General features: G+C 64.9%; 2 protein-coding genes across 8 annotated transcripts in view; one reads left to right on the forward strand and one right to left on the reverse strand.

Annotated features, from left to right (window-relative positions):
- BRSK1 (BR serine/threonine kinase 1) overlaps window positions 1-15064 on the reverse strand; it is a 30215-nt gene extending 15151 nt beyond the window's left edge. Inside the window, exons 1-6 of one of the 3 annotated variants that reach the window (XM_030544794.1) lie at window positions 14837-15064; window positions 4768-4862; window positions 4447-4532; window positions 1916-2056; window positions 1440-1556; window positions 1131-1164 (exon numbers count right to left, since the gene is read on the reverse strand). In XM_030544794.1, coding sequence (XP_030400654.1) covers window positions 1131-1164; window positions 1440-1556; window positions 1916-2056; window positions 4447-4532; window positions 4768-4862; window positions 14837-15053 — 690 coding nt within the window. In that variant the 5' untranslated portion in view covers window positions 15054-15064. Of the gene's footprint in view, window positions 1-1130; window positions 1165-1439; window positions 1557-1915; window positions 2057-4442; window positions 4533-4767; window positions 4863-12380; window positions 12642-14836 lie in introns of those variants that run through there. The other 2 variants (XM_030544795.1, XM_030544796.1) reach the window with 2 other exon arrangements.
- On the forward strand, window positions 14273-22717 carry HSPBP1 (HSPA (Hsp70) binding protein 1). 5 transcript variants are annotated; one of them, XM_030544904.1, is made up of 9 exons: window positions 14273-14370; window positions 17915-17995; window positions 18504-18679; window positions 18860-19073; window positions 19489-19713; window positions 20085-20240; window positions 20782-20878; window positions 21047-21158; window positions 21949-22717. In XM_030544904.1, the coding sequence occupies exons 3-9, from the start codon at window positions 18551-18553 to the stop codon at window positions 22024-22026; spliced, it is 1011 nt and encodes a 336-aa protein (XP_030400764.1). In that variant the 5' UTR covers window positions 14273-14370; window positions 17915-17995; window positions 18504-18550; the 3' UTR covers window positions 22027-22717. The 5 variants fall into 5 exon arrangements, with proteins under 5 accessions (XP_030400764.1, XP_030400760.1, XP_030400761.1 ...); XM_030544900.1 differs by lacking the exon at window positions 14273-14370 and adding an exon at window positions 16844-16918; XM_030544901.1 differs by lacking the exon at window positions 14273-14370 and adding an exon at window positions 16844-16918 and having other exon boundaries at window positions 17918-17995.
- The last annotated feature ends 319 nt before the right edge of the window (window positions 22718-23036 follow it).

The following is a 23036-nucleotide window of genomic DNA, read 5'->3' on the forward strand; positions in this document are numbered from 1 at the left end:
GGGACACCAGGGTCGATGGGCCATGGGGCTGGCGTGTGGGACAGGGAGGGGGCGGGACACCAGGGTCAATGGGCCTGGGGCTGGCATGTGGGGCAGGGAGGGGGTGGGACATCAGGGTTGATGGGCCGTGGGGCTGGCATGTGGGTTAGGGAGGGGACAGGACACAAGGGTCGATGGGCAGTGGGGCTGGCGTGTGGGGCAGGGAGGGGGCAGGACACCAGGGTCAATGGGCCATGGGGCTGGCGTGTGGGACAGGGAGGGGGCGGGACACCAGGGTCAATGGGCCATGGGGCTGGCATGTGGGGCAGGGAGGGGGTGGGACATCAGGGTCCATGGGCCGTGGGGCTGGCATGTGGGTTAGGGAGGGGACAGGACACAGGGGTCAATGGGCAGTGGGGCTGGTGTGTCGGGCAGGGAGAGGGCGGGATATGGTGGTTGACAGGCCGTGGGTTAGGGACAGGGCAGGACACAGGGGTCGAAGCGCTGTGGGGCTGGCACGTGGGGCAGGGAGAGGGCGGGATATGAGGGTCGATGGGCCGTGGGTCAGGGAGGGGGCAGGATACCAGGGTCGATGGGCCATGGGGCTGGCATGTGGGGCAGGGAGGGGGTGGGACATCAGGGTCGATGGGCCGTGGGGCTGGCATGTGGGTTAGGGAGGGGACAGGACACAGGGGTCGATGGGCAGTGGGGCTGGCGTGTGGGGCAGGGAGGGGGCGGGACAGGGGGCGGGACATCAGGGTCGATGGGCCATGGGGCTGGCATGTGGGTTAGGGAGGGGACAGGACACAGGGGTCGATGGGCAGTGGGGCTGGCGTGTGGGGCAGGGAGAGGGCGGGATATGGTGGTTGACGGGCCGTGGGTTAGGGAGAGGGCAGGACACAGGGGTCGATGCGCTGTGGGGCTGGCACGTGGGGCAGGGAGAGGGCGGGATATGAGGGTCGATGGGCCGTGGGTCAGGGAGGGGGCAGGATACCAGGGTCGATGGGCCATGGGGCTGGTGCATGGGCGGGATATGGGGGTCAATGGGCCGTGGGGCTGGCGCGTGGGGCAGGGCGGGGGCGGGATATGGGGGTCAATGGGCCGTGGGGCTGGCGCGTGGGGCAGGGCGGGGGTGGGACTCCGTGACTTACCTTGATCACCTCGGGACATGCATAGTGGGGAGAGCTGGGGGGCAGCAATGGGGGGGAAGAAGAGAGAGAGACAGACAGAGGGAGAGACGGAGTGAAAAGGAGGCTCAGTCCCGGGGGGCGGCTGAATCACACAGGCCCCGCCCCCTCACCCCACACCTCCCCACGGATGCCCAGCCCCACCCCCAGCCGGGGCAGGGAGGGGGGCACCGAGGGAGATAGCGCCTCCAGCAGACCCTCCTCCCTGCCGGCCAGTCCTCCGAGGCCCCCGTGGATCTCAGCCCCCCTGGCCCCTCGCCCCGTGGGGCTCACCCACAGCTGGTCTCCAGCAGGCTGGCCCCGACCTGCAGGGACGCCATCCCGAAGTCTGCGATGCGGATGTTGTTCTTCTCGTCCAGCAGCAGGTTCTCCGGCTTGAGGTCACGGTGGCTGCAGTGGGGCAGAGGGAGGGTTAGAGACCCCCGGGGGGCTAAGAACAGGCCCTGCCCCCAGTGCAAGCAGGAGTGACTCCAGATTGACCCTTGGGGAGCTGAGATCAGAAACCTATCCCCGGTGCAAACAGGAGTGACTCCAGATCGAGCCCAGTGGTCAGAGATCAGAACTGCCCTGCACCCAGTGCAAACAGGGGTGACTTCAAATCAATCTGAGCGGGGCTCAGCTCAGAACCTGGCCCGGCCCCCAAACCCATCACTTGTGGTGAGGGGAGAAATGAGAGGATAAAAGCCATACTACTGCTCCCAGCGAGGGGAGCGCCGCCTGAGCTGGAGGGGGAGAACGGGGGTGCTCACCAGATGGAGTAGCTGTGGCAGAAGTCCAGGGCGGAGACAATCTGCCGGAAGAACTTGCGCGCCTCTTTGGGGGTCAGGCGCCCCTTCTTCACCAGGTAGTCGAAGAGCTCCCCGCCTGAGACGTGCTCCAGCACCAGGTACCTGGGGGGGCGGGGGGGAAGTCAGGGCCGGGGAGGGAGGAGGGACTCGGGGGAGAGGGATTAGGGGCATGGGAAGTGAGATCCGGCCGGGGGAAGGGGCGAAAGGGGAGGGGGGGGTTAAGTGGGGAGGAGGGAATGGTGGGGGGGAAGGTCACGACCTATCAGAGCTCTCCCTTGATACCACTCCCCCCACCCCCCGCGGCCAGCTGGGTCAGTGACCCCACCGTGTGCTGCTTGCTGCAGCGGGGCAGGGGCCCAGCAGGGGGCGCTCTCCTCCAGCAGGCAAGGCCGGCTCCATTGCCCCATTGCTGCTGGGGGGGGTCGCTGCTGTGCCAAGTTTCACCCCCCCCATATCACATCAGTCTGTTATGTCACAGCCCAGCGCTGACAAAGGCAGCTTGTGTGGGCATGGGGAGGGGGGGAGCCAGCTGTCACTGCCTGGCATCTAACACACCCTGCTTCTAACACACAGACACACACACGGAGCAGGGTCCCTACACTCCAGCAGGGGGCAGCAGGAACACACACACACACACACACACACACACACACACACACACACACACACAGAGCGGGACCCAGCCCCTCCAGCAGGGGGCAGCAGGGACACACACACAGCACAGGGCCCGGCCCCTTCTGCAGGGACACACACACACACACACACACACACACACATATACACACTCTGGCGCCCTGGGACCCACAGGCTCCGCACTGGCTCTTGCTCACGGAGCCCTGTCAGAGAATCTGCCCCTCCCCCCCCGGACTGAGCCATCAGGGCTCCCTTGTTCTAGACGTGACACCACCCATCCGCCGGGAACACAAACACACCCATTCCAGAGCCACGCTCTAGAACCTCAAACCAGCGGCTGCCCCAGGTCTAGACCCATGAGCTAGAATGTCGTGTTTAGGGGGGATCATCACAGAGCAAATCCACCAGAAAAGCAAATGCCCACGGTCGCGTGAGGCTCTAGAACAACCAAGCAAACTCAGCTGCATTCTAGATCCAAGATGGGAACATCAATACCAGCGGCTTCTAGACACGCAAGCTAGAGTGTCGCCGCCTGGAATGCAGCGTCACAGCACCCATTCCCTGGACAAGCAAACACACCCATTCCAAACTGAACATCAAAGCAAAAAGCCTGCCCCAGCTCTAGGACCATGATCTACACCCTCGCAGCAAGTCTTGGACCATGAGTCTAGACCACTCGATTCAGGAAAAACAGCACTGCAGAGTCATCCTACAGAATACCAAACACACCCGTGGCTCAGCGCTGCTCTAGAACAGCTAAGCAAGGTCCTGCCCTGGTCCTAGATCCATGACCTAGAACCCGAGAGCGAAGGTGCTTATTACCAAACTGCCATCTAGAAAACCCAACCCACCCACTGCAAAGCGATGCTCTGGAATAGCAAAGCAGGGAGAGAGGCCCTTATTCTAGACTCAAACTCCAGAGCTTTGCATACAGGATGGCCTCCCTACAGAACCTCCTACCAGACAAGCCAGAGCAGCCAGTTCTAGGGGGGCGATCTAGAACACAGAAACACTGTCTAGAACCCCACTCATGTGAGTAAAGTGTTGATCTAGTACATCGACCAATGGTCCCTGCCACTCTAGAACTGTGCTCAAGAACACCCCTGCCCCGCATTCCAGAGCAGTTGCCTTTTAGAAGCAAAAGCAGAGACTCGAAGGCTCTGATTGGCTGGCTCACCATCTCCCTGGCCAATTGGAAACCCTTAGAAGAAACAGCATAGATTGGAGGGCTCCAATTGGGCGGCTGACAATCTCCTCAGCCAATCAAGGATGGCCTGGGGTTAAGAGATCACAGGACGGCCCCAGCATAGAAGGCAGCCAGTGACCCCGCCCCAAAGCTAAGCAGGGTCAGGGTGTGTGTGTGAGTTGGGATGGGACACCTCAACTGGCTGGCTCAGGGGGGCTGGGAATGGGGCAGGGGTCTGTCCCCTCTAGGGGGTGCTGGCTCCCACCTGGCCCCAGGGCGGGGACTGGCTGATTCAGGGGGACAGGGAATGGGGCAGGGGCCTCTCCCCTCTGGGAGGTGCCGGCTCTCACCTGGCCCCAGGGCGGGGACTGGCTGGCTCAGGGGGGCTGGGAATGGGGAGCGGGGTCTGTTCCCTCTAGGGGGCGCCGGCTCCTACCTGGCCCCAGGGCGGGGACTGGCTGGCTCAGGGGGGCTGGGAATGGGGTGTGGGGTCTGTCCCCTCTAGGGGGCGCCGGCTCCCACCCGACCACAGGGCAGGGACTGGCTGGCTCAGGGGGGCTGGGAATGGGGCAGGGGCCTTTCCCCTCTAGGGGGCGCTGGCTCTCACCTGGCCCCAGGACGGGGACTGGCTGGGGGGGGGAGTATCGTGCAGGGAGCGTCTATAAATACCTACAAATATTTCTTATTCTCATAGACATCGTGCAGTTTCAGCACATGCGGGTGCTCGATCAGCTTCAGGATGGCGATTTCCCGCTCCACCTGCAGGGGGCGACACAGAGAGGGGGGATGGGGAAGGGAATCGGGGTGGGGCAGAGGAATGGGGGCAGGGGTGGGGGCACCCAAGCCCGGGTTCCAAACTCAGCCGGGCTCCCCCCTACACCCGGGGGGGCTGGGGCGGATCGAGGGGAATTTGGATTTGGGAAGAGGGGGGCCTGCAGAGCCGCCCCCCAGCACTGAGCCCCTCCCTGAGCCCCCGGCACCCCCAGGCCCTCACCTTCATCAGCACCGACTCCGACAGCTTCTCCCGGTTCACGATCTTGATGGCCACTTTCTGCCCCGTGATGCAGTGAACGCCCAGCTTCACCAGCCCTGCAGGCGGGGAGAGGGGTCAGCCCGGCGCCCCCCACACCCGCCGCAGCCCGGCGCCCCCCACACCAGCCGCAGCCACCGCAGCCCGGCGCCCCTCACACCTGCTGCACCCGCCACAGCCCAGCACCCCCACACCTGCTGCACCCGCCGCAGCCCGGCGCCCCCCACACCAGCCGCAGCCACCGCAGCCCGGCGCCCCCCACACCTGCTGCACCCGCTGCAGCCCGGCACCCCCAAACCTGCTGCACCCGCCACACCCATAGCATCCCACACACACACCTCAGCCCGGCGCCCCCCACACCTGCTGCACCCGCCGCAGCCCGGCGCCCTCCACACCTGCTGCACCCGCCGCAGCCCGGCACCCCCCACACCTGCTGCACCCGCCGCAGCCCAGCGCCCCCCACACCAGCTGCAGCCACTGCAGCCCGGCGCCCCCACACCTGCTGCACCCGCCGCAGCCCGGCACCCCCAAACCTGCTGCACCCACCACACCCACAGCATCCCACACACCCACCTCAGCCCGGCGCCCCCCACACCAGCCGCAGCCACCGCAGCCCGGCACCCCTCACACCTGCTGCACCCACCGCAACCCAGCACCCCCACACCTGCTGCACCCGCCGCAGCCCGGCGCCCCCCACACCAGCCGCAGCCACCGCAGCCCGGCGCCCCCCACACCTGCTGCACCCGCCGCAGCCCGGCACCCCCAAACCTGCTGCACCCGCCACACCCACAGCATCCCACACACACACCTCAGCCCGGCGCCCCCCACACCTGCTGCACCCGCCGCAGCACGGCACCCCCCACACCTGCTGCAGCACCACACCTGCCGCAGCCCAGCGCCCCCCACATCTGCTGCAGCACCACACCCACAGCACCCCACACACCCACCTCAGTCCAGCGCCCCCCACACCTGCTGCAGCACCGCACCCACAGCACCCCTCACACCCACCTCAGCCCAGCGCCCCCCACACCTGCTGCAGCACCACACCCACAGCGCCCCTCACACCCACCTCAGCCCAGCGCCCCCCCACACCTGCTGCAGCACCACACCCACAGCACCCCACACACCCACCGCAACCCAGCGCCCCCCACACCTGCTGCAGCACCACACCCACAGCACCCCACACACCCACCGCAACCCAGCGCCCCCCACAGCTGCTGCAGCACCACACCCACAGCACCCCACACACCCACCGCAACCCAGCGCCCCCACACCTGCTGCAGCACCACACCCACAGCACCCCACACACCCACCTCAGCCCAGCGCCCCCCACACCTGCTGCAGCACCACACCCACCACAACCCACACACCCACCGCAACCCAGCACCCTCGGCTGGCCCTGCTGAGCAGCACCCCACACACCCACCGCAGCCCAGCACCACCACAGCTGCTGCAGCACCGCACCCACAGCACCCCACACACCAGTCGCATCCCAGCGCCACCACAGCTGCTGCACCCACTGCACCCACAGCACCGCACACACCCACCTCAGCCCAGCACCCCCACCTGCTGCAGCACCGCACCCACAGCACCCCCACACCCACCGCAGCCCAGCACCCCCACACCTGCTGCAGCACCGCACCCACAGCACCCCCACACCCACCGCAGCCCAGCACCCCCACACCTGCTGCAGCACCGCACCCACAGCACCCCACACACCCACCACATCCCAGCGCCCCCGGCTGGCCCTGCTGAGCAGCACCCCACACACCCACTGCAGCCCAGCGCCCCCTGCTGGCCCTCCCCCACAGTGCCCCACACACTTGCTGCAGCACAGCACCCCCTGCTGGCCCTGCCCCACATCACCCCACACACCCGCTGCAGCCCAGCACCCCCATTTGCTGCAGCACCCTGCCCCCTGCTGCGCAGCACCCCACACACCCACTGCAGCCCAGCGCCCCCTGCTGGCCCTGCCCCACATCGCCACATACACTCACTACAGCCCAGCGCCCCCTGCTGGCCTTGCCCCACATCGCCCCACACATCCGCTGCAGTACAGCGCCCCCTGCCCCACAGTGCCCCACACACCTGCTGCAGCACAGCACCCCCTGCTGGCCCTGCCCCACATCGCCCCACACACCCTCTGCAGTCCAGCACCCCCTGCCCCACAGCGCCCCATACACCTGCTGCAGCCCAGCACCCCCTGCTGGCCCTGCCCCACATCGCCCCACACACCCTCTGCAGTCCAGCACCCCCTGCCCCACAGCGCCCCACACACCTGCTGCAGCCCAGCACCCCCTGCTGGCCCTGCCCCACAGCGCCCCACACACCTGCTGCAGCCCAGCGCCCCCTGCTGGCCCTCCTCCCTGCAGTGCAGCGCCCCTAGTGAAGCACAATGTCTCTGTCATGCCGGGTGCTGCACAGAGGCCCCCACCCCCGACCGAGATTGGGGTCCTTTGAGCCTGGGCTGTGGTGTCAGGGGTGAGCTCTTCCGGCTTTTTAAGTGAAATTGACTAGAGATGGCAAATGAAACTGACTGGGGGGGGATTTAACTCCCCCCGATTCTGTCTATTTGTCCATCTCCTCTCACCCACTCATCCTTGGCATTGCCCTCTGCCCGGCCCCAAATGCTCCAGCATCCAAGAGGGAGCCCTGGCCCTCCCCCAGGTCCGTGACAGGGGCCCGTCGGGATCCAGGGGGCAGAGGGTCCCAGAGAATCCCCAGCACCCAGAATCGGGGAGACCCCTGGATCGTCCAAACCGTTCAGTTAATGTGTGTGTGTCCGTCCCATCCCTGCCGCCCTGGTGCACCCTCCAACCCCACGTGGATTTCTGGCGGCCCATGTGAACAGACGTTTTGCTACGTAGGGGAGGGTGGCCACTTTCGACTGGCCCGTCTCTCAGCGCACCTCTCCCCGCTACCGTGTCCTCTGGCCAGCATCTCCCCTTGCGCCCGGAGAAACAGCCGGAAACTCAACCAGCAAAAGGACAAATTTGCCCATTTCAAGGCCCATCAGGATAACCCTGTACAGCAGAGAGCCGCCCCGGAATCATTCCCAGAGCAGATCCCTCAGAGACACGGTGCCCGAGAATCCGCCCTGACCTTTGGCCAGCCGGTCTGAGGATTAATTCCCCTCCACATGGGCCCCCTTCCCAGGCTGGATTCGTCTCACTCCAACATCCAGCCGTCGCGTTGGGTTTGGCCTTCCTCTGCTTGCTTGAAAAGCCCATGATGAAATATTCGTTCCCCTCGGCTCTTCTCCGGCCCCTCTGCCGTTTCGCCACATCCTCCTGGAACTGCAGGCCAGAGCTGGGCGCCGGATTCGCCCCCGGGCCAGATCCAGAGGCCGAACCACCTCTCTGCTCCCACGCAGGGATCCCCGGTTGATACATCCAAGAATTCCATTAACCCTTCAGTCCCAGCACCGCCCGGGGAGCTCAGTCACTTCCCCGTTCGCTGGCGCATTTTCAGATCCATCAGTTAGCCAGTTTTGAATCCATTGAACGTGGGCCGGGCTCGTTTCTGAGCTTCCTTGGATTCTGATCCCAATGGTGCCTGAGCATCTCGAGCTGTGACCTCCCCGCTGTTCTCTTTCTCAGCTGGGCCTGCTGCTGCCCCCACAATGGAAGCGAGGGGCACGTTTGTACCAGGGAGCGGATTGAAGGAGAGACCGGCTTCCCCAGGCGAGGGTCACATCCTCTGGCAGGGGGAGACTTTCCCACTGAGTTTCTCCAAAAGATCTGCTCTGGTTCGGCCAGGATTGACTCCAGGACGGCAGGGGGGACACGCAGGGGTAGAACCAGGATCAAACTATCCTACAAGGGCTGAAGTGGAGTGGGAGAGGGGGCGGCCAGTGACAACGGGGGCTGGGTTCGAAGGCTGTTCGAGCCCCAGCATCTCGCCTGAGCAAAACCAGACGCTCCCCTGAGTCCGGAGGCCAAATTCTCCAAGAGCCTGGAGCACAGAGCCCTGGGGATCCCCTTTCACTGGATCCGGGCATCCCGGGATGCACAAGTCTTTGGTTCCCAATGGGAAGATGTCGAGACAGGGGGGTGGGGGAGAGAAGCAGCTCCCCTGCCAAGGCCGGGACCCCAGGCGAACCCTCGTCCTCTGCACAAGCCCCATCCCAGGTGAGCCCACACCACAGGGCTATGCATCTGTCTGGCCAGGGGACCCACCCAGCCCCACCTGCGGGTCTGCGGGTCTCGGTAAGGTGTTGTTCCCAGCGTTCGCCCCTCGCCGCCTGTCTCCCTCCATCCACCCCAGCTCCCCTCCAGCCAAATAAGCACGGCTCCCGTCAGTGCACGGACGCGCAGCAAAGGGGCGGCCTCCAGCTCTAAGAACTCACAATCTAACTAGACCGAGGGAGGATGGGGAAACCGAGGCAGAGAATGAGTCAGGGACTCGCCCTGGGACACCCACAGAGTCACCAGGAGATTCCTGAGTCCACCCCCTCACCCCAGCCCATCCCCCCCCTCTTGCTCGCTCCCCTGGGCAGATGCTACCGCCCGTTTGCTAGAAGGGGAAACTGAGTCAGAGAGCGACGCGGCCCCATAGGCAGAACTGGGAATACAGCTCAAGTCTTCCCAGCTCCGGGCCCATGGCCCTGCACCCCTGCCCCACCTCCTTCTGCCCCACCCCCGGAGTAAACAAAAAACATTTCTGTAGGCCCTACACAAACCCAACTCCCCCAGCATGGATTCCCACGCTGTGTTGCATGGGGGGGGGGAGTTCATGGGGGGCAAAGAGACAGAGCTCCCCTGACTTAGGGGGCCAAGATGGGACCCCCCTCCCCAGCAGATCTCCAGACAGACGTGTCCATCTGTCCATCTGTCCTGCAAGTTTAACCCCTCCAGCAGCCTGCGGGGCGGGGAGGGCGGTTCTATCTCACAGGCTGGATCCCCCCTCTCCATACAACCACTGCATTAAACCAGCTCCCCTCCATCCTCAGCCCAAGAATCCACCCCCCCGACACACATTAGATCCACTGTCAGTTCAGCCCCCCCCCCCCCGGACCTCTGTGTGAGCCACGCAAGGCCTGGAGATTTGCAGCAATGTCCCTCCCCTTCCAGAGGGATTTCCTTGAGCTCGCCCCCCCGCCGCCAGACATCCGCGCGCGGTTCCCACAGCCCGGCACTGCAGCAAATCCCCCCCCTCCCCACGCAACCTCTCAGTGCACAAATATAACCCCCCCACACACAGACACAGCGACAAGGGCATGAGAGAGCCAGGGAGGGGGGTCGCCCCATGGCCGAGTGACCTCCAGTGTTTCTAACCCCCCCACCAGCACAAGGGGGTGGGGTGGAGGGTGGGTTTTCCGGGCTGCTGGTTAGGACCTAACGGAGATCTGGGCTGGGCGCCTCCTCCGACTTCACTCCCTGCAGCAGAACGAGCCCCCCCACCACACAAACACCTGTCCTCTGCCTAGAGATTTTCCCTCAAGCCCCATGTCTGTCCGTCCAGCCCCCCTGCACATCCCACCCGAAGGCCCAGGTGTGAAACTGACCCCCCCCCCCGGGACAGAGGTGAAACAGACACACAGAGGCACCCCTGCCAGCCGGGGATCCCCCCCACATCGCTCCAGGGGCTGCTCCCCATCCCCCCACCCTCGCCATGCACAGAGCTCCTGGGAAACTGACTCCCCCTCCCCACTACCACTTCTCAGGGTTACTCAGGAAAGGTACAGTCCCCCCACGCCAGCTCCCATGGCTGCCCTGACCCCCCCCGCTCCATCGCACCAGGGACCCCCCCCACCCCAGCTCCCATGGGTGCACTGACCCCCAGCCCCATTGCACCAGGGACCCCCCCACCCCGGCTCCCATTGCTGCACTGACCCCCCAGCCCCATTGCACCAGGGACCCTCCCACCCCAGCTCCCATGGCTGCCCTGATCCCCCAGCCCCAGCTCCCATGGCTGCCCTGACCCCCTAGCCCCATCGGCCCAGGGACCCCCCATTCCATGACCCCATAGCTCCACTGACCTCGCCCCAGACCCCATAAGTCTATCAACCTCCCGACCCTAAACTGCTGGCACCACTGACCCCCAACTCACCCGGGGGGAGATTAAACCCCCTCCCACCGCCCACCCACCTAGTGTGTCCCTCTGACCACAGGCTGGCCTGGTCCAGGCGCGGGCAGGGGGTAGAGAGGAATTCTCCTGGGGGCCTTTACCCTGAGCCCATCCCCCTGGCGTCTGGGCGGGTGAGCTAAGCTGGGAAGTGTGTGTGTGTGTGTGTGGGGGGGGATGAAATATCTTGTAGAGCCCATCCCCCGGTTTCAGGGCGGGAGATCTACCCCAGGAAATGGGGGTAGGACAGTGTATTGGGGTCCATCCCCCCGGTATCAGGGCGGGTGATCTACCCCAGGCAATGTGTGTGTGTGGGAGGACTGTGTATTGGGGCCATCCTCCCGGTTTCTGGGCGGGGGATCTACCCTAGGCAATGGTCGGGGAAGGACTGTGTATTGGGGCCCATCCCCCCGGGATCAGGGCAGGGGATCTACCCCAGGCAATGGGGGGGGATGGAGTATTGGGGCCCACCCCTGGTTTCAGGGCGGGTTATCTACCCCAGGCAATGGGGGGAAGGACAGTGTATTGGAGCCCATCCCCCCGGTATCAGGGCGGGGGATCTACCCCAGGCAATGGGGAGGGGGAAGGACTATGTATTGGGGCCCATCCTCCAGGTTTCTGGGCGGGGGATCTACCCCAGGCAATGGGGGCGGAAGGACTGTGTATTGGGGCCCATCCACTCAGTTTTAGGGTAGGGGATCTACTCCAGGCAATGGGGGGGAAAGACTGTGTATTGGGGCCCATCCCCCTGGGATCAGGGCAGGGGATCTACCCCAGGCAATGTGGGGGGAAGGACAGTGTATTGGGGCCGATCCCCCCGGTATCAGGGCGGGGGATCTACCCTAGGGAATGGGGTGGGGGGAAGGACTGTGAATTGGGGCCCATCCTCCAGGTTTCTGGGCGGGGGATCTACCCCAGGAAATGGGGGAGGAAGGACTGTGTATTGGGGCCCATCCCCCCAGTTTCAGGGCAGGGGATCTACCCCAGGCAATGTGGGGGGAAGGACAGTGTATTGGGGCCCATCCCCCCGGTATCATGGCAGGGGATCTACCCCAGGCAATGTGGGGGGAAGGACAGTGTATTGGGGCCCATCCCCCCAGTATCAGGGCGGGGGATCTACCCCAGGAAATGGGGGAGGAAGGACTGTGTATTGGGGCCCATCCCCCCAGTTTCAGGGCAGGGGATCTACCCCAGGCAATGTGGGGGGAAGGACAGTGTATTGGGGCCCATCCCCCCGGTATCAGGGTGCGGGATCTACCCTAGGGAATGGGGGGGCGGAAGGACAGTGTATTGGGGCCCATCCCCCTGGGATCAGGGCGGGGGATCTACCCAAGGCAATGGGAGAGGGGAGGACTGTGTACTAGGGCCCATCCCCCCAGTTTCAGCGTGGGGGATCTACCCCAGGCAATGGGGGGGAAGAACGGTGTATTGGGGCCCATCCCCCTGGTATTGGGGTGGGGGATCTACGCCAGGGACCGAAGGGGAGTGGGGGGCCGGTGCCGCAGACTCACCCGTCTGGCCTTTGCCCAGGGTCTTCTCCAGCCGGTAGGGCCCCACGTACTGGGCGTGCTGGGGGGCCGGGCCCGGGGGGTGCCCCCCAGGCTCCTTGCCGCCGGACATGACGGCCGGGCCCCCTTTGTCTGCCACCTCCCCCCCCACCCCGCCTCGATTCCCCTCCCTGGGCAGGAACAATAGACGGAGGCCCCGGCCCCTCAGCCCCGCATGCCGGCGGATTTGGGGGGGCCGGGGGGGAGGGGAGGAGGGATCGGGGACGGGGGGGGGCTGGGCTGGGAGGGAGGCTCACCGCCCGGGTACCAGCATGATGGAGGGGGCCCTTCCCCCCCACCCCTCCAGCCAGGGATGCTGCGACGGCTGCTGGAGGATGCTCGTCCCTGGCTCCCCCCCCCAGCTGCCTCCTCCTCCTTCCCCCCCCCATCAGCATCCGGGCACCGGGTGACAGCCACCGGCGGGGTGAACCCGGCCCGCCGCGCGGGGAGGGGGCGCAAAGGGGGGGCGGGGGATGATGGGGGGCGCAGGCGGGAGGGGGGCTGTCGCTGGCCAGGTGTCGTGTCTTGGTGATCCGGGGGGAGGACACTGAAGGTCCGGGTGTCTGGCTGGGTGAGTGCAGGGTTGTGGTGTGTGTCATTGTGTGATTGTGGGGTGTTTAATGGGGGCTGTGAGTGTGTGACTGTCATTGTGTGATTGCGGGGATTGTGGGGTGTGTAATTGGGTCAGTGACTGTATGGCTGGGTAACTGTGTGATTGTGGTTGTGACTGTATGATTGTCATGTGTGTAATTCTGTCTGACTGTGTGACTGTCATTGTGTGAATGCAGCTGTGATTGTGTGACTGTCACTGTGTGATTGTGGTGTGTGTAATTGTGGCTGTGATTGTATGGCTGGGTAATTGTGTGTCTGTGATTGATTGTCATGTTTAATATTATCTGTGATTTTATGACTGTAATTGTGTGATTGTGGCTGTGACTGTGTGACCGTGGTGTGTGTAATTGTGACTGTGATTGTATGGCTGTGATTGTGTGGCTGTGGCTGTGATTGTGTGACTGTCATTGTGTGATTGTGGGGATTGTGGTGTGTGTAATTGGGGCTGTGATTGTATGACTAATTGTGTGATTGTGGGTGATTGTGTGATTGTTGTGTAATTGGGGCTGCGATTATATGGCTGGGTAATTGTGTGATGGTTGTTGTTATTGCAGTATGTGTATTTGTTTCTGTGACTGTATAACTGTGTTATCACGGCTGTGATTGTTGTGTGTGCAACTGAGACTGTGATTGAATGACTGGGTAATTGTGATTGGTGTGTGTATAATTGGATCTGTGATTATATGGCTGGGTAATTGTGTGATCATGGCTATGACTGATTGTTGTGTGTCTGTGTTTGTGATTGTATAAGTGTAACTGTGTGATGGTTGTGTGTGTAATTGAGCGTGATTGTATGGCTGGATAATTGTGTGATTGCAGCTGTTATTGCCAGGTGTGTAATTGTGTCTGTGACTGACTGTACCTGTGTGATCGTGGCTGTGATGGTGTGATTGTTGTGTAACTGTGGCTGTGATAGTTTGGCTGTGTAGTTGTATAATTGTGGCTGTGACAGTGTGATTGCAGTGTATGTAATGGTGTCTGTGATTACTGTGATATTGTGTGACTGTAGGATTGTGATTCTGTGTGTGCAACTGTGTGAGAGAGACAGGCTGTGACAAAGAGACACAGGGTGTGTCATCTGTGTGTTATAGAGTGTGACAAAGACAGTGAATGTCAGTGTGTCTATGTGTGTGTCTGCATGTCCCGTGTCTGCCGCCCCCTGCTGGAGGGGCTGGACCCTGCACTCTGTGTGCATGTGACTCCCACAGTCTGGCCTCAGCTGCTCAGCGCCCCCTGCCCCACATCCGACCCCCCCCCACAGTTCAAAGGGGAGAAAATCCGCCCTCCCGATCTCCCCCACTACCCACGAGACCCTCTGCCGATGAGACGCCCACTGGTCAAGGTACTCTTTAACTGCAGCGCCCTGTGCCCCATTCCCCCCCCCCCCCGCCTGTGCCAGCCCACAGGAGGGTGAATGGGGGAGGATCTGCACCTTCCCCATTAGCTCTGTTCCCGATCTCAAAGCGTCAGAGACGGGCTAAGTGCTGACACACAAGCTCTGATGTCCCCCCCTTGATCGTGCTCTGGGCAGTTCACACCCCTGCGAGTGGCCGGCTCAGGCTCTCCGCAGACCCAGGCAGCTTCAGTTCCCCTTCGGTCCCGTTTCCAAACTGTTGTCCCGAGCCGTGCAGGCTAGAAACCTTTTTCCTTTTTTAACAGGAAGCCGAGATTTGGGAGCCGTCCCGGGACCCACTTCTGGGGCCCTCAGCCTGTGGCTTTATCCAGATCTGGGTCCCTAATCTCTGTGCCACTTGGTCTTCAAGCCGGCACTGGGGATTGCTGTCATGATCCCGCATTGTTTCCAATACCTGGGCCGGGGCCAGCGCTGGTTCTGGTGGAGCTGGCATGGGTCGGGAGGCGTTGGGCGGGCGGGGGCTGGTGCTCGGAAAGGGATGTGACCTTTCCTGATGTTGCCCCCACACGGTGGGGCAGGACCCATTCAATGGCCCTCAGCCCGTGGTTGGCTCCTTCTCGGGGTCTTTCAAATGTAAGGCTGAAATCCCAGTGATGGGTGGGGGGGTTCATTCCACTGGGGCTGGTGGGGGATGTCACTGCCTTGCCCCCCACCCTAGGTCCGCCACAGCCCCCCTAACCCTCCTCCTTGCAGACCTCCCCTGGATCCCCTGCCAAATACTCCCTCCACGCAGCCCCCTGCCCAACCCCCTGTGGTAGGCCCCTGCTGCTCACTCCCACCCCACTGGATTCCCTCACAGCCTCTCCAGTTCCCCCTGTGCTATCCTCCCCCCCCCACCGGCAGCCTGCTCCTGGATCGCCCCCGCAGCCTCTCCAGTTCCCCCTGTGCTATCCTCCCCCCCCCCACCGGCAGCCTGCTCCTGGATCGCCCCCGCAGCCTCTCCAGTCCCCCTGCCCCCCGTCACCCCCTCCTGGATCCCCCTGCCCAGGATCGGGGCCACAGCCCAGCTTTTAAACAGTCCCTTGGAGGAAGTCACTGGCGTGGCAGACCCGCCCTTTCCCACCAGAGCCAGGCCTTGCGGCCTGCCCGCCTCCAAGACTGAGCCCTGGGCTCTGCCCAGAGCTGGAGAGTCCCCTCGTTTGGGGTGAATGGCCGAGTCCCTGAGGTGCCCCATTGGCTCTCCGGACCCTCCAGTTGATCTGGGTCGTGGCCTTTCATGCTCCATTCATTCCACCTCCGCGGGCCCTGTGACCCCCATGCCACACGGCTGTAACCCCCGCCCTCCGCAACCACCTGGGCAGCAATGCGGCATCTGGGGGGGGGGAACTGAGGCAGGCACAGGACCCATCCACGTATAACAAGAAAATCCCACTTTGTCATCCACCCCCCTGGAGGGCCCCCACCAATTCCCCCCCAGCAATCCCACCTAGCCCCATCCAGCCCCCCAGATCTCCCCCCCAGCAATCCCACCTGGATCCCCCCAGCCCCTCCCAGATCCTCCAACCTCCTCCACCCAGACTCCCCGGATCCCAACAACCCGCTTCCCAGCAATCCCACCTAGCCCCCCCAGCCCCCCACAACCTAGCCCCCCCAGAGCCCCCCAGCAATCCCACCTAGCCCCCCCAGCCCCTACCACCACCTAGACCCCCCAGCGCCCCCCAGCAATCCCACCTAGCCCCACCAGCCCCACCACCACCTAGCCCCTCCAGCACCCCCAGCAATCCCACCTAGCCCCTCCAGCCCCCCCCAGCAATCCCACCTAGCCCCCCCAGCCCCACCACAACCTAGCCCCTCCAGCACCCCCAGCAATCCCACCTAGCCCCCCCAGCTCCACCACCATCTAGCCCCTCCAGCGCCCCCCAGCAATCCCACCTAGCCCCCCCAGCCCGTACCACCACCTAGCCCCCCCAGCGCCCCCCAGCAATCCCACCTAGCCCCTCCAGCGCCCCCCAACAATCCCACCTAGCCGCCCAGCCCCACCACCACCTAGCCCATCCAGCGCCCCCCAGCAATCCCACCTAGCCCCCCCAGCCCCACCACCATCTAGCCCCTCCAGCGCCCCCCAACAATCCCACCTAGCCGCCCAGCCCCACCACCACCTAGCCCATCCAGCGCCCCCCAGCAATCCCACCTAGCCCCCCCAGCCCCACCACCATCTAGCCCCCCCAGCGCCCCCCAACAATCCCACCTAGCCCCCCCAGCCCGTACCACCACCTAGCCCCCCCAGCCCCCCCAACACCTAGCCCCTCCAGCGCCCCCCAACAATCCCACCTAGAGCCCTTCAGCCCCCCGGATCTCCCCGCCAGCAATTCCCCCCCGGATCCCCCCAACCCCGCCCTGCCCCCAATGCTCCGCTCCCGCCAGCAGGGGTCGCCCCGCCCCATCCTCGCTGCCCCGCCCCCTGCCCCTCCCCCCAGGTCCGGCCAAGATGGCGGCGCCCAGAGCGGGGAGTGGGGAGCGCGCGGCGCGGTAGGGGGTGAGCGGGGCCGGGGCAGAAGACGGGGGGGGGATCTCGGGGGGTGCGGGGCAGAAGAGGGGGGCACTAGGGGGAGGGGCACATGGCAGAGGGGTGACGGGGGCTGGGGGAGGGGCAGAGGGTGACGGGTGTTGGGGGGCTGGGGGAGGGGCAGAGGGGTGATGAGGTGGGGCGGCTGGGGGAGGGGCAGAGGGTGACGGGTGTTGGGGGGCTGGGGGAGGGGCAGAGGGTGACGGGTGTTGGGGGGCTGGAGGGGCAGAGGGGTGACGGGGTGGGTTGGCTGGGGGAGGGGCAGAGGGTGACGGGTGTTGGGGGGCTGGGGGGGCAGAGGGTGACGGGTGTTGGGGGGCTGGGGGAGGGGCAGAGGGGTGATGGGGTGGGGCGGCTGGGGGAGGGGCAGAGGGGTGATGAGGTGGGGCGGCTAGGGGAGGGGCAGAGGGTGACGGGTGTTGGGGGGCTGGGGGGGCAGAGGGTGACGGGTGTTGGGGGGCTGGGGGAGGGGCAGAGGGTGACGGGTGTTGGGGGGCTGGAGGGGCAGAGGGGTGATGGGGTGGGGCGGCTAGGGGAGGGGCAGAGGGTGACGGGTGTTGGGGGGCTGGGGGAGGGGCAGAGGGTGACGGGTGTTGGGGGGCTGGAGGGGCAGAGGGGTGATGGGGTGGGGCGGCTGGGGGAGGGGCAGAGGGGTGATGAGGTGGGGCGGCTAGGGGAGGGGCAGAGGGTGATGGGGTGGGGCGGCTGGACGGGCAGAGGGGTGACGGGGTGGGGCGGCTGGGGGAGGGGCAGAGGGGTGACGGAGTGGGGCGGCTGGAGGGGCAGAGGGGTGATGGGGTGGGGCGGCTAGGGGAGGGGCAGAGGGGTGACGGGTGTTGGGGGGCTGTTTAATGGGGGCAGGAGAGACACTGGGGGGCACCGTTCCCCGCCTCCCTCGGTACCCTGCGCCCCACAGCCTGGCCGGTCCCCCTCCCGTGCTGATCTGGGTTCCCTCCCTGCCCCCAGCAGACCCTCTGGTGCCAGCGGGGGGAGTCGGACGCCAGCGACACCCTACAGGCCGAGTGCCCAGCGCGGACACAGTATCTGGTAACGCCTGGACCCCCCTGGACCTAGCTGATGCAAGGGGGGTCTGTGAGTTAGAGTGGGTGGGAGCCAGGACTCCTGGGTTCTCTCCCCGGCTCTGGGATGGAAGGGGGGTCTAGTGATTAGAGCGGGGCAGGGGGGGCTGGGAGCCAGGACTCCTGAGTTCTCTCCTGCCTTGGGAGGAGAGTGGGGCCTAGCAGTTAGAGCAGAGGGGGTTGGGAGCCAGGACTCCTGGGTTCTCTCCTGCTCTGGGAGGGGAGTGGGGCCTAGCAGTTAGAGCAGAGGGGGTTGGGAGCCAGGACTCCTGGGTTCTCTCCTGCTCTGGGAGGGGAGGGGGGCCTAGCAGTTAGAGTGGGGGGAGGGGGTTGGGAGCCAGGACTCCTGGGTTCTCTCCTGTCTGGGAGGGGAGTGGGGCCCAGCAGTTAGAGAAGGGTGGGGTTGGGAGCCAGGACTCCTGGGTTCTCTCCCCAGCTCAATACCTGCCTCCTGTTGTCTGTGCCTTTCTCTGCAGGGGACGTAGCTGAGGCGCCTGGTCTCCGGCCTCGCACCGCTCCAGCCATGGCTGAAGGGGGCGCTGGGGGGAATCAGCCGCCGCGGGAGCATCCGCAGAACCTGCAGGGGCTGCTGCAGATGGCCATCACCGCTGGCAATGCCGAGCCCAGCCAGCTGGAGCCCATGTCTGACGAGGTGCGGGGCTGCACTCTGTGGCCAGCAGCACTCCTGGATCCTAGCCTGCCTTTGGGAGGGGAGTGGGGCCTGGTGGTTAGAGCAGGGGGGGATGGGAGCCAGGATGCCTGGGTTCTCTCCTGGCTCTGGGAGGGTTGAGGCGGGGATGGACACTGACCCTCTCTCTTCCCCGCTCCCCAGCGGCGGCAGTGGCTGCAGGAGGCCATGGCCCAGGCATTCAGGGGGCAGCTGGAGGAGGTGGAGCAGATGAAGGAGTGTCTGCGGGTGCTGGAGGCCATGACCCCTGGGGGGGAAGGCGGGGAGACTTCGGAGCCAGCCGAGGGGGACCCCTCCCGCCAGGCCAGTGCGCTGGAGCTGCTGGCTGAGCTGTGCGAGAACCTGGACAACGCCGCAGGTACGGGGTGGGGCACTTGGTGCAGGGGGGATTCTGGGGGGCACATGGAGCGGAGCAGGAAGTTTTGGGGAGCACGCAGGAGGGAGCCGGGATGGGGGATGAATCCTGGGAGTTCTGGGGGGGGGGAGTGGGAACAGTGGGTGGACTGGGAAGTGGAGGGTGATGTTTTGGGAGAAATGGAAGTCAGGGTTCTGGGGTGTGGATTGTCAGGGCACCAGGGCTGCCCCCGAAGGAGGCCTGATCTCTGAGCTAGGGCCCCCTGAATGGGGGCTGGATCACAGGGGGTGAACCATGTAAGTGAGTCCATGAGCGGGTGACTCTAGGGAGTGCCCAGCCGGAGCTGCCTGAGAACCCCCATGGGCACCGTATGGTCTCCGGGGCCCCTGCTGTCACGGGTGCCCCCCTCCCCTCCCAGATTTCTGCAAGCTGGATGGGATGCGGCTGCTGGCTCATCGCTACCTGGAGCACCCCGTCCCGGAGCTGCGCTGGCGCGCCGCTCACCTCGTGGGCACCTGTGCCCAGAATGTGCCCAAGGTGCAAGAGCAGGCCCTGGCGCTGGGCTGCATGCGTAAGCTGCTGCGCCTGCTGGACCACGACGGGGCGGACGTGGTGCGTGTCAAGGCGCTCTTCGCCATCTCCTGTGAGTCCTGCAGGGGGCGCCGGGGGGGCAGAATGGGGCACGAGGCCTGTCCCCTGGAGGGGTTGCTGGCTCCTGTCTGGCTGCAGGGTGAGAGGTAGGGATGGGGCATGGGGCCTGTCCCCTCTAGGGGGTGCTGGCTTCTGCCCAACCCTAGGGCAGGGGTGGGGATGGGGCATGGGGCCTGTCCCCTCTAGGGGGCACGAGCTCCACAGCCCTAGAGATTACTGGCCCCGTGGTAGCTGGGGGAGTGGGGGGGGGGGAGGATTTTGCTCTCCTCTGCCCCCAGAGGCCGAGGACGGCATTGCAGCGCGGAGAGGAGCTGTGTGCGTTGCCCCTGCTGAGGCTTTCTCTGCCCCTCTCCCCGGCGCCAGGCCTGGTGCGCGCCCAGGAGGGCGGTCTGCAGCAGTTCCTGCGGCTGGACGGCTTCTCGGTGCTGATGCGCGCCATGCAGAGCCCTGTGGAGAAGCTCAAGGTCAAATCCGCCTTCCTGCTGCAGAACCTGCTGCTGGACCACCCGGAGCACAAAGGTGAGGGGCCTCCGGGAGGCTGGGGGGCTCTGCCCTCTGCCCGCACCCGGCCCTACCCCGTCTGCCCGGCTGGGTGCCACCTTCTTTCCCTTCCCAGCCTTGGCCTGTCTGCCCGGCCGGGCACGGCCCTCTTTCCCCGCCCGGCCCTGCCTCGTCTGCCCGGCTGGGCACGGCCCACTGCCTCCCGCCCGGCCCTGTCTCGTCTGCCCAGCCGGGCACGGCCCTCTGCCTCTCGCCCAGCCCTACCCCATCTGGGCACGGCCCTCTGCCCCAACCCGTCCCTGCCCCGTCTGCCCAGCTGGGCACAGCCCTCTGCCTCCCGCCCGGCCCTCTGCCCCAACCCGTCCCTGCCCCGTCTGCCCGGCCAGGCATGGCCCTATGCCCCCCATCTGCCCAGCCAAGCACGGCCCTGTGCCCCCCACCTGGCCCTGCCTCTCCCACCCCAACCTGGCACTGGGGGGATCATCATCCTCTGTGTCCTGTCCCCCTCCCCCAGCCCGGCCGTGCTCCAGCCCCCTGACTCGCTGCTCTCCCTCTCCAGAGACCCTGTGCTCCATGGGGATGGTGCAGCAGCTGGTGGCTCTGATCCGCTCTGAGCACAGCCCCTTCCATGAACACGTCCTGGGGGCCCTCTGCAGGTGAGATGGGCACAGGGGGTCCAGGGCTTCTGGGTTCCCTTCCCAGCACTTGGAGGGGCGTGGGGCCTAGTGTGTAGAGCTGGGGGAGAGGGTCTGGTAGTCAGTGGGAGTAATGGGGCTGTGCTGAGAATAACCCTCCATCTGTTTCCCCACCCCCACCCCCCGCAGCCTTGTGACGGATTTTCCCCAGGGGGTGCGGGAGTGCCGGGAGCCGCAGCTGGCACTGGAGGAGCTGCTGAGGGAGCGCTGCCAGCTGCTGCAGCAGCAGGAGGAGTTCCAGGTAGGGATCGGGGTTGGGGGAGGTGGCAGCTCTTTCGGGACAGAGCCACCCGTGTGTCATCCAGAGGCACCACCCTCCAGCCGTGCCTCATCTCCTCCGCCTGGCACTGGGGGCGCTGCCCTCTGCCTGTCCCCACTAGCTGCGCGTTCCCCCCCGGCCTGGCGCTATGGGGCACCACCCTCCATCCCCTCTGGCTGCATGCTGTGTCCCACCTGGCACTGCCCTCTGCTCCCGTCTGCCTGGTACTTGGTCACTGCATGCCATATGCTATCCAGTAATGATCCCAGATCTACTCCGTCCCCTCCACGAGCATCTCCAGGCATTTGTGGGTGAGCTGGTGCCCAGGCAGCCCGGCTGTTAGAAAATCTCTGTCCTTGCTCCACCCTGATGGGTATGTGGGAGTCAGAGCGGTCCTCGCTCCCTACTGCCCCTGCTCCCACCTACCCCAGGTTCCTGCCCAAGCGGGACATCAGCTGGACTGTGGTGAACTTCCTAGCAGCAGTGCCAGGACTGGGCCTCCTGCTTAGTCTGCGGCACAGTTCCCCGTAGTGCTCGCGCCAGCACTGACTCCCTGGGGAGAGCGCCCCCTGCTGAGCCCCCGCCCCGCAACACCCCGCTGGGTCTTTCATCCACGCTACGACTCACCTGAACCCCACTTAGCTTGGGAACTTTCCCACCGCGCTGGCCGTGGGGCAGCCCAGCTGCAGCAGCAGCCTCTCTGCTGCCCCCCAAGCCGTGTGTGGGGCGGGGAGGCTGGCCCCGCTCACCCCTGCGCCTTGTGTCCCCCTAGGAGGAGCTGGAGTTCTGCGAGCAGCTCCAGCGTGTCTGCTTTCAGACACCCCCTGAGGAGAGCAGCATGGATCGGTGACTGCCCCTGGTGTCCCCCCCCCCCGGATCTGTGACTGGTCTTGGTGCTCCTGGTGTCCACCCCCAGATCGGTGGCTTCCCTGAGGTGCCCACCTCTCAGAATGGTGGTTTCCTCTTGGCCTTTTCTGTGTGTCCCATGTGAGCGGCTTTTCCAAGAGGGACCCCCAACTGTACCCCCCCCAACCCATGGGGCTGGGGAGAGGGGCCGGAGCCACCCCAGAGAGAAGGGTCCTTGGCTGGATCAGAACCAGGAGCCTTCTGGCCCGTTTGTTCCGTGTAGATCCTGCGAGAGACACCCCCTCCTCCCTGCCACTCAGTTTGTAATGGCGAATCCAGGCAGCGAGGGGTTAATCTGAAAACACTTCCCCTCTGGTGAGGTCTCTAGGGGGTGCTGCCGGGGTGGGACTGGCTGGCTGCGGGGGGGAGCTGGGAATGGGGCACAGGGCTTTTCCTTTTAGGGGGTTCTGGCCCTGAGCTGGGCCCACCTGAGGGTGAGGGGTGCCATCTGACTTGGGAGACCAGAGAGTAGGTGCTGTGCCCATTGCTGTCACATGCTCCCCACGTGCAGGGTCTGGGGGCAGGGTTGGGGTGCTGAGCTGGGGCAAGGGGTGCAACTTGGGGTCCTCCCACTCTGCCTGTTCCTGTGTTCTTGTTGATGATGGTTTTCTAATAAAAGTTCTGCATTGGGTGGATCCTTTTCTGTTTCCTGGGGGATGCCAGGGCTGCTGGGGGCAGGGGGGCAGGGGGATCATGGGTGGAGCTGGGACCTAGGCAAAGGTGTGGGGCATTGTCGAATGTGGCACGTGGCCTTTCTCCTCTAGGGGGCGTTGGCTCCCATCCATCCCCAGGGCAGAGACTGGCTGGTTCAGTGGGGCAGGGAATGGGCTTTTCCCCTCTAGGGGTATTCTAGCTGATGAGGTTACCATGATGATGTCACACCCACAGCAATTAGACCAAAGTGCTGATGTCACATGTGATCTAGCTGATGATGCAGTTTAGATGATGTCAGTG

This window comes from Gopherus evgoodei, unplaced genomic scaffold, assembly GCF_007399415.2.
Source record: "Gopherus evgoodei ecotype Sinaloan lineage unplaced genomic scaffold, rGopEvg1_v1.p scaffold_35_arrow_ctg1, whole genome shotgun sequence".
Taxonomy (NCBI): domain Eukaryota; kingdom Metazoa; phylum Chordata; order Testudines; family Testudinidae; genus Gopherus; species Gopherus evgoodei.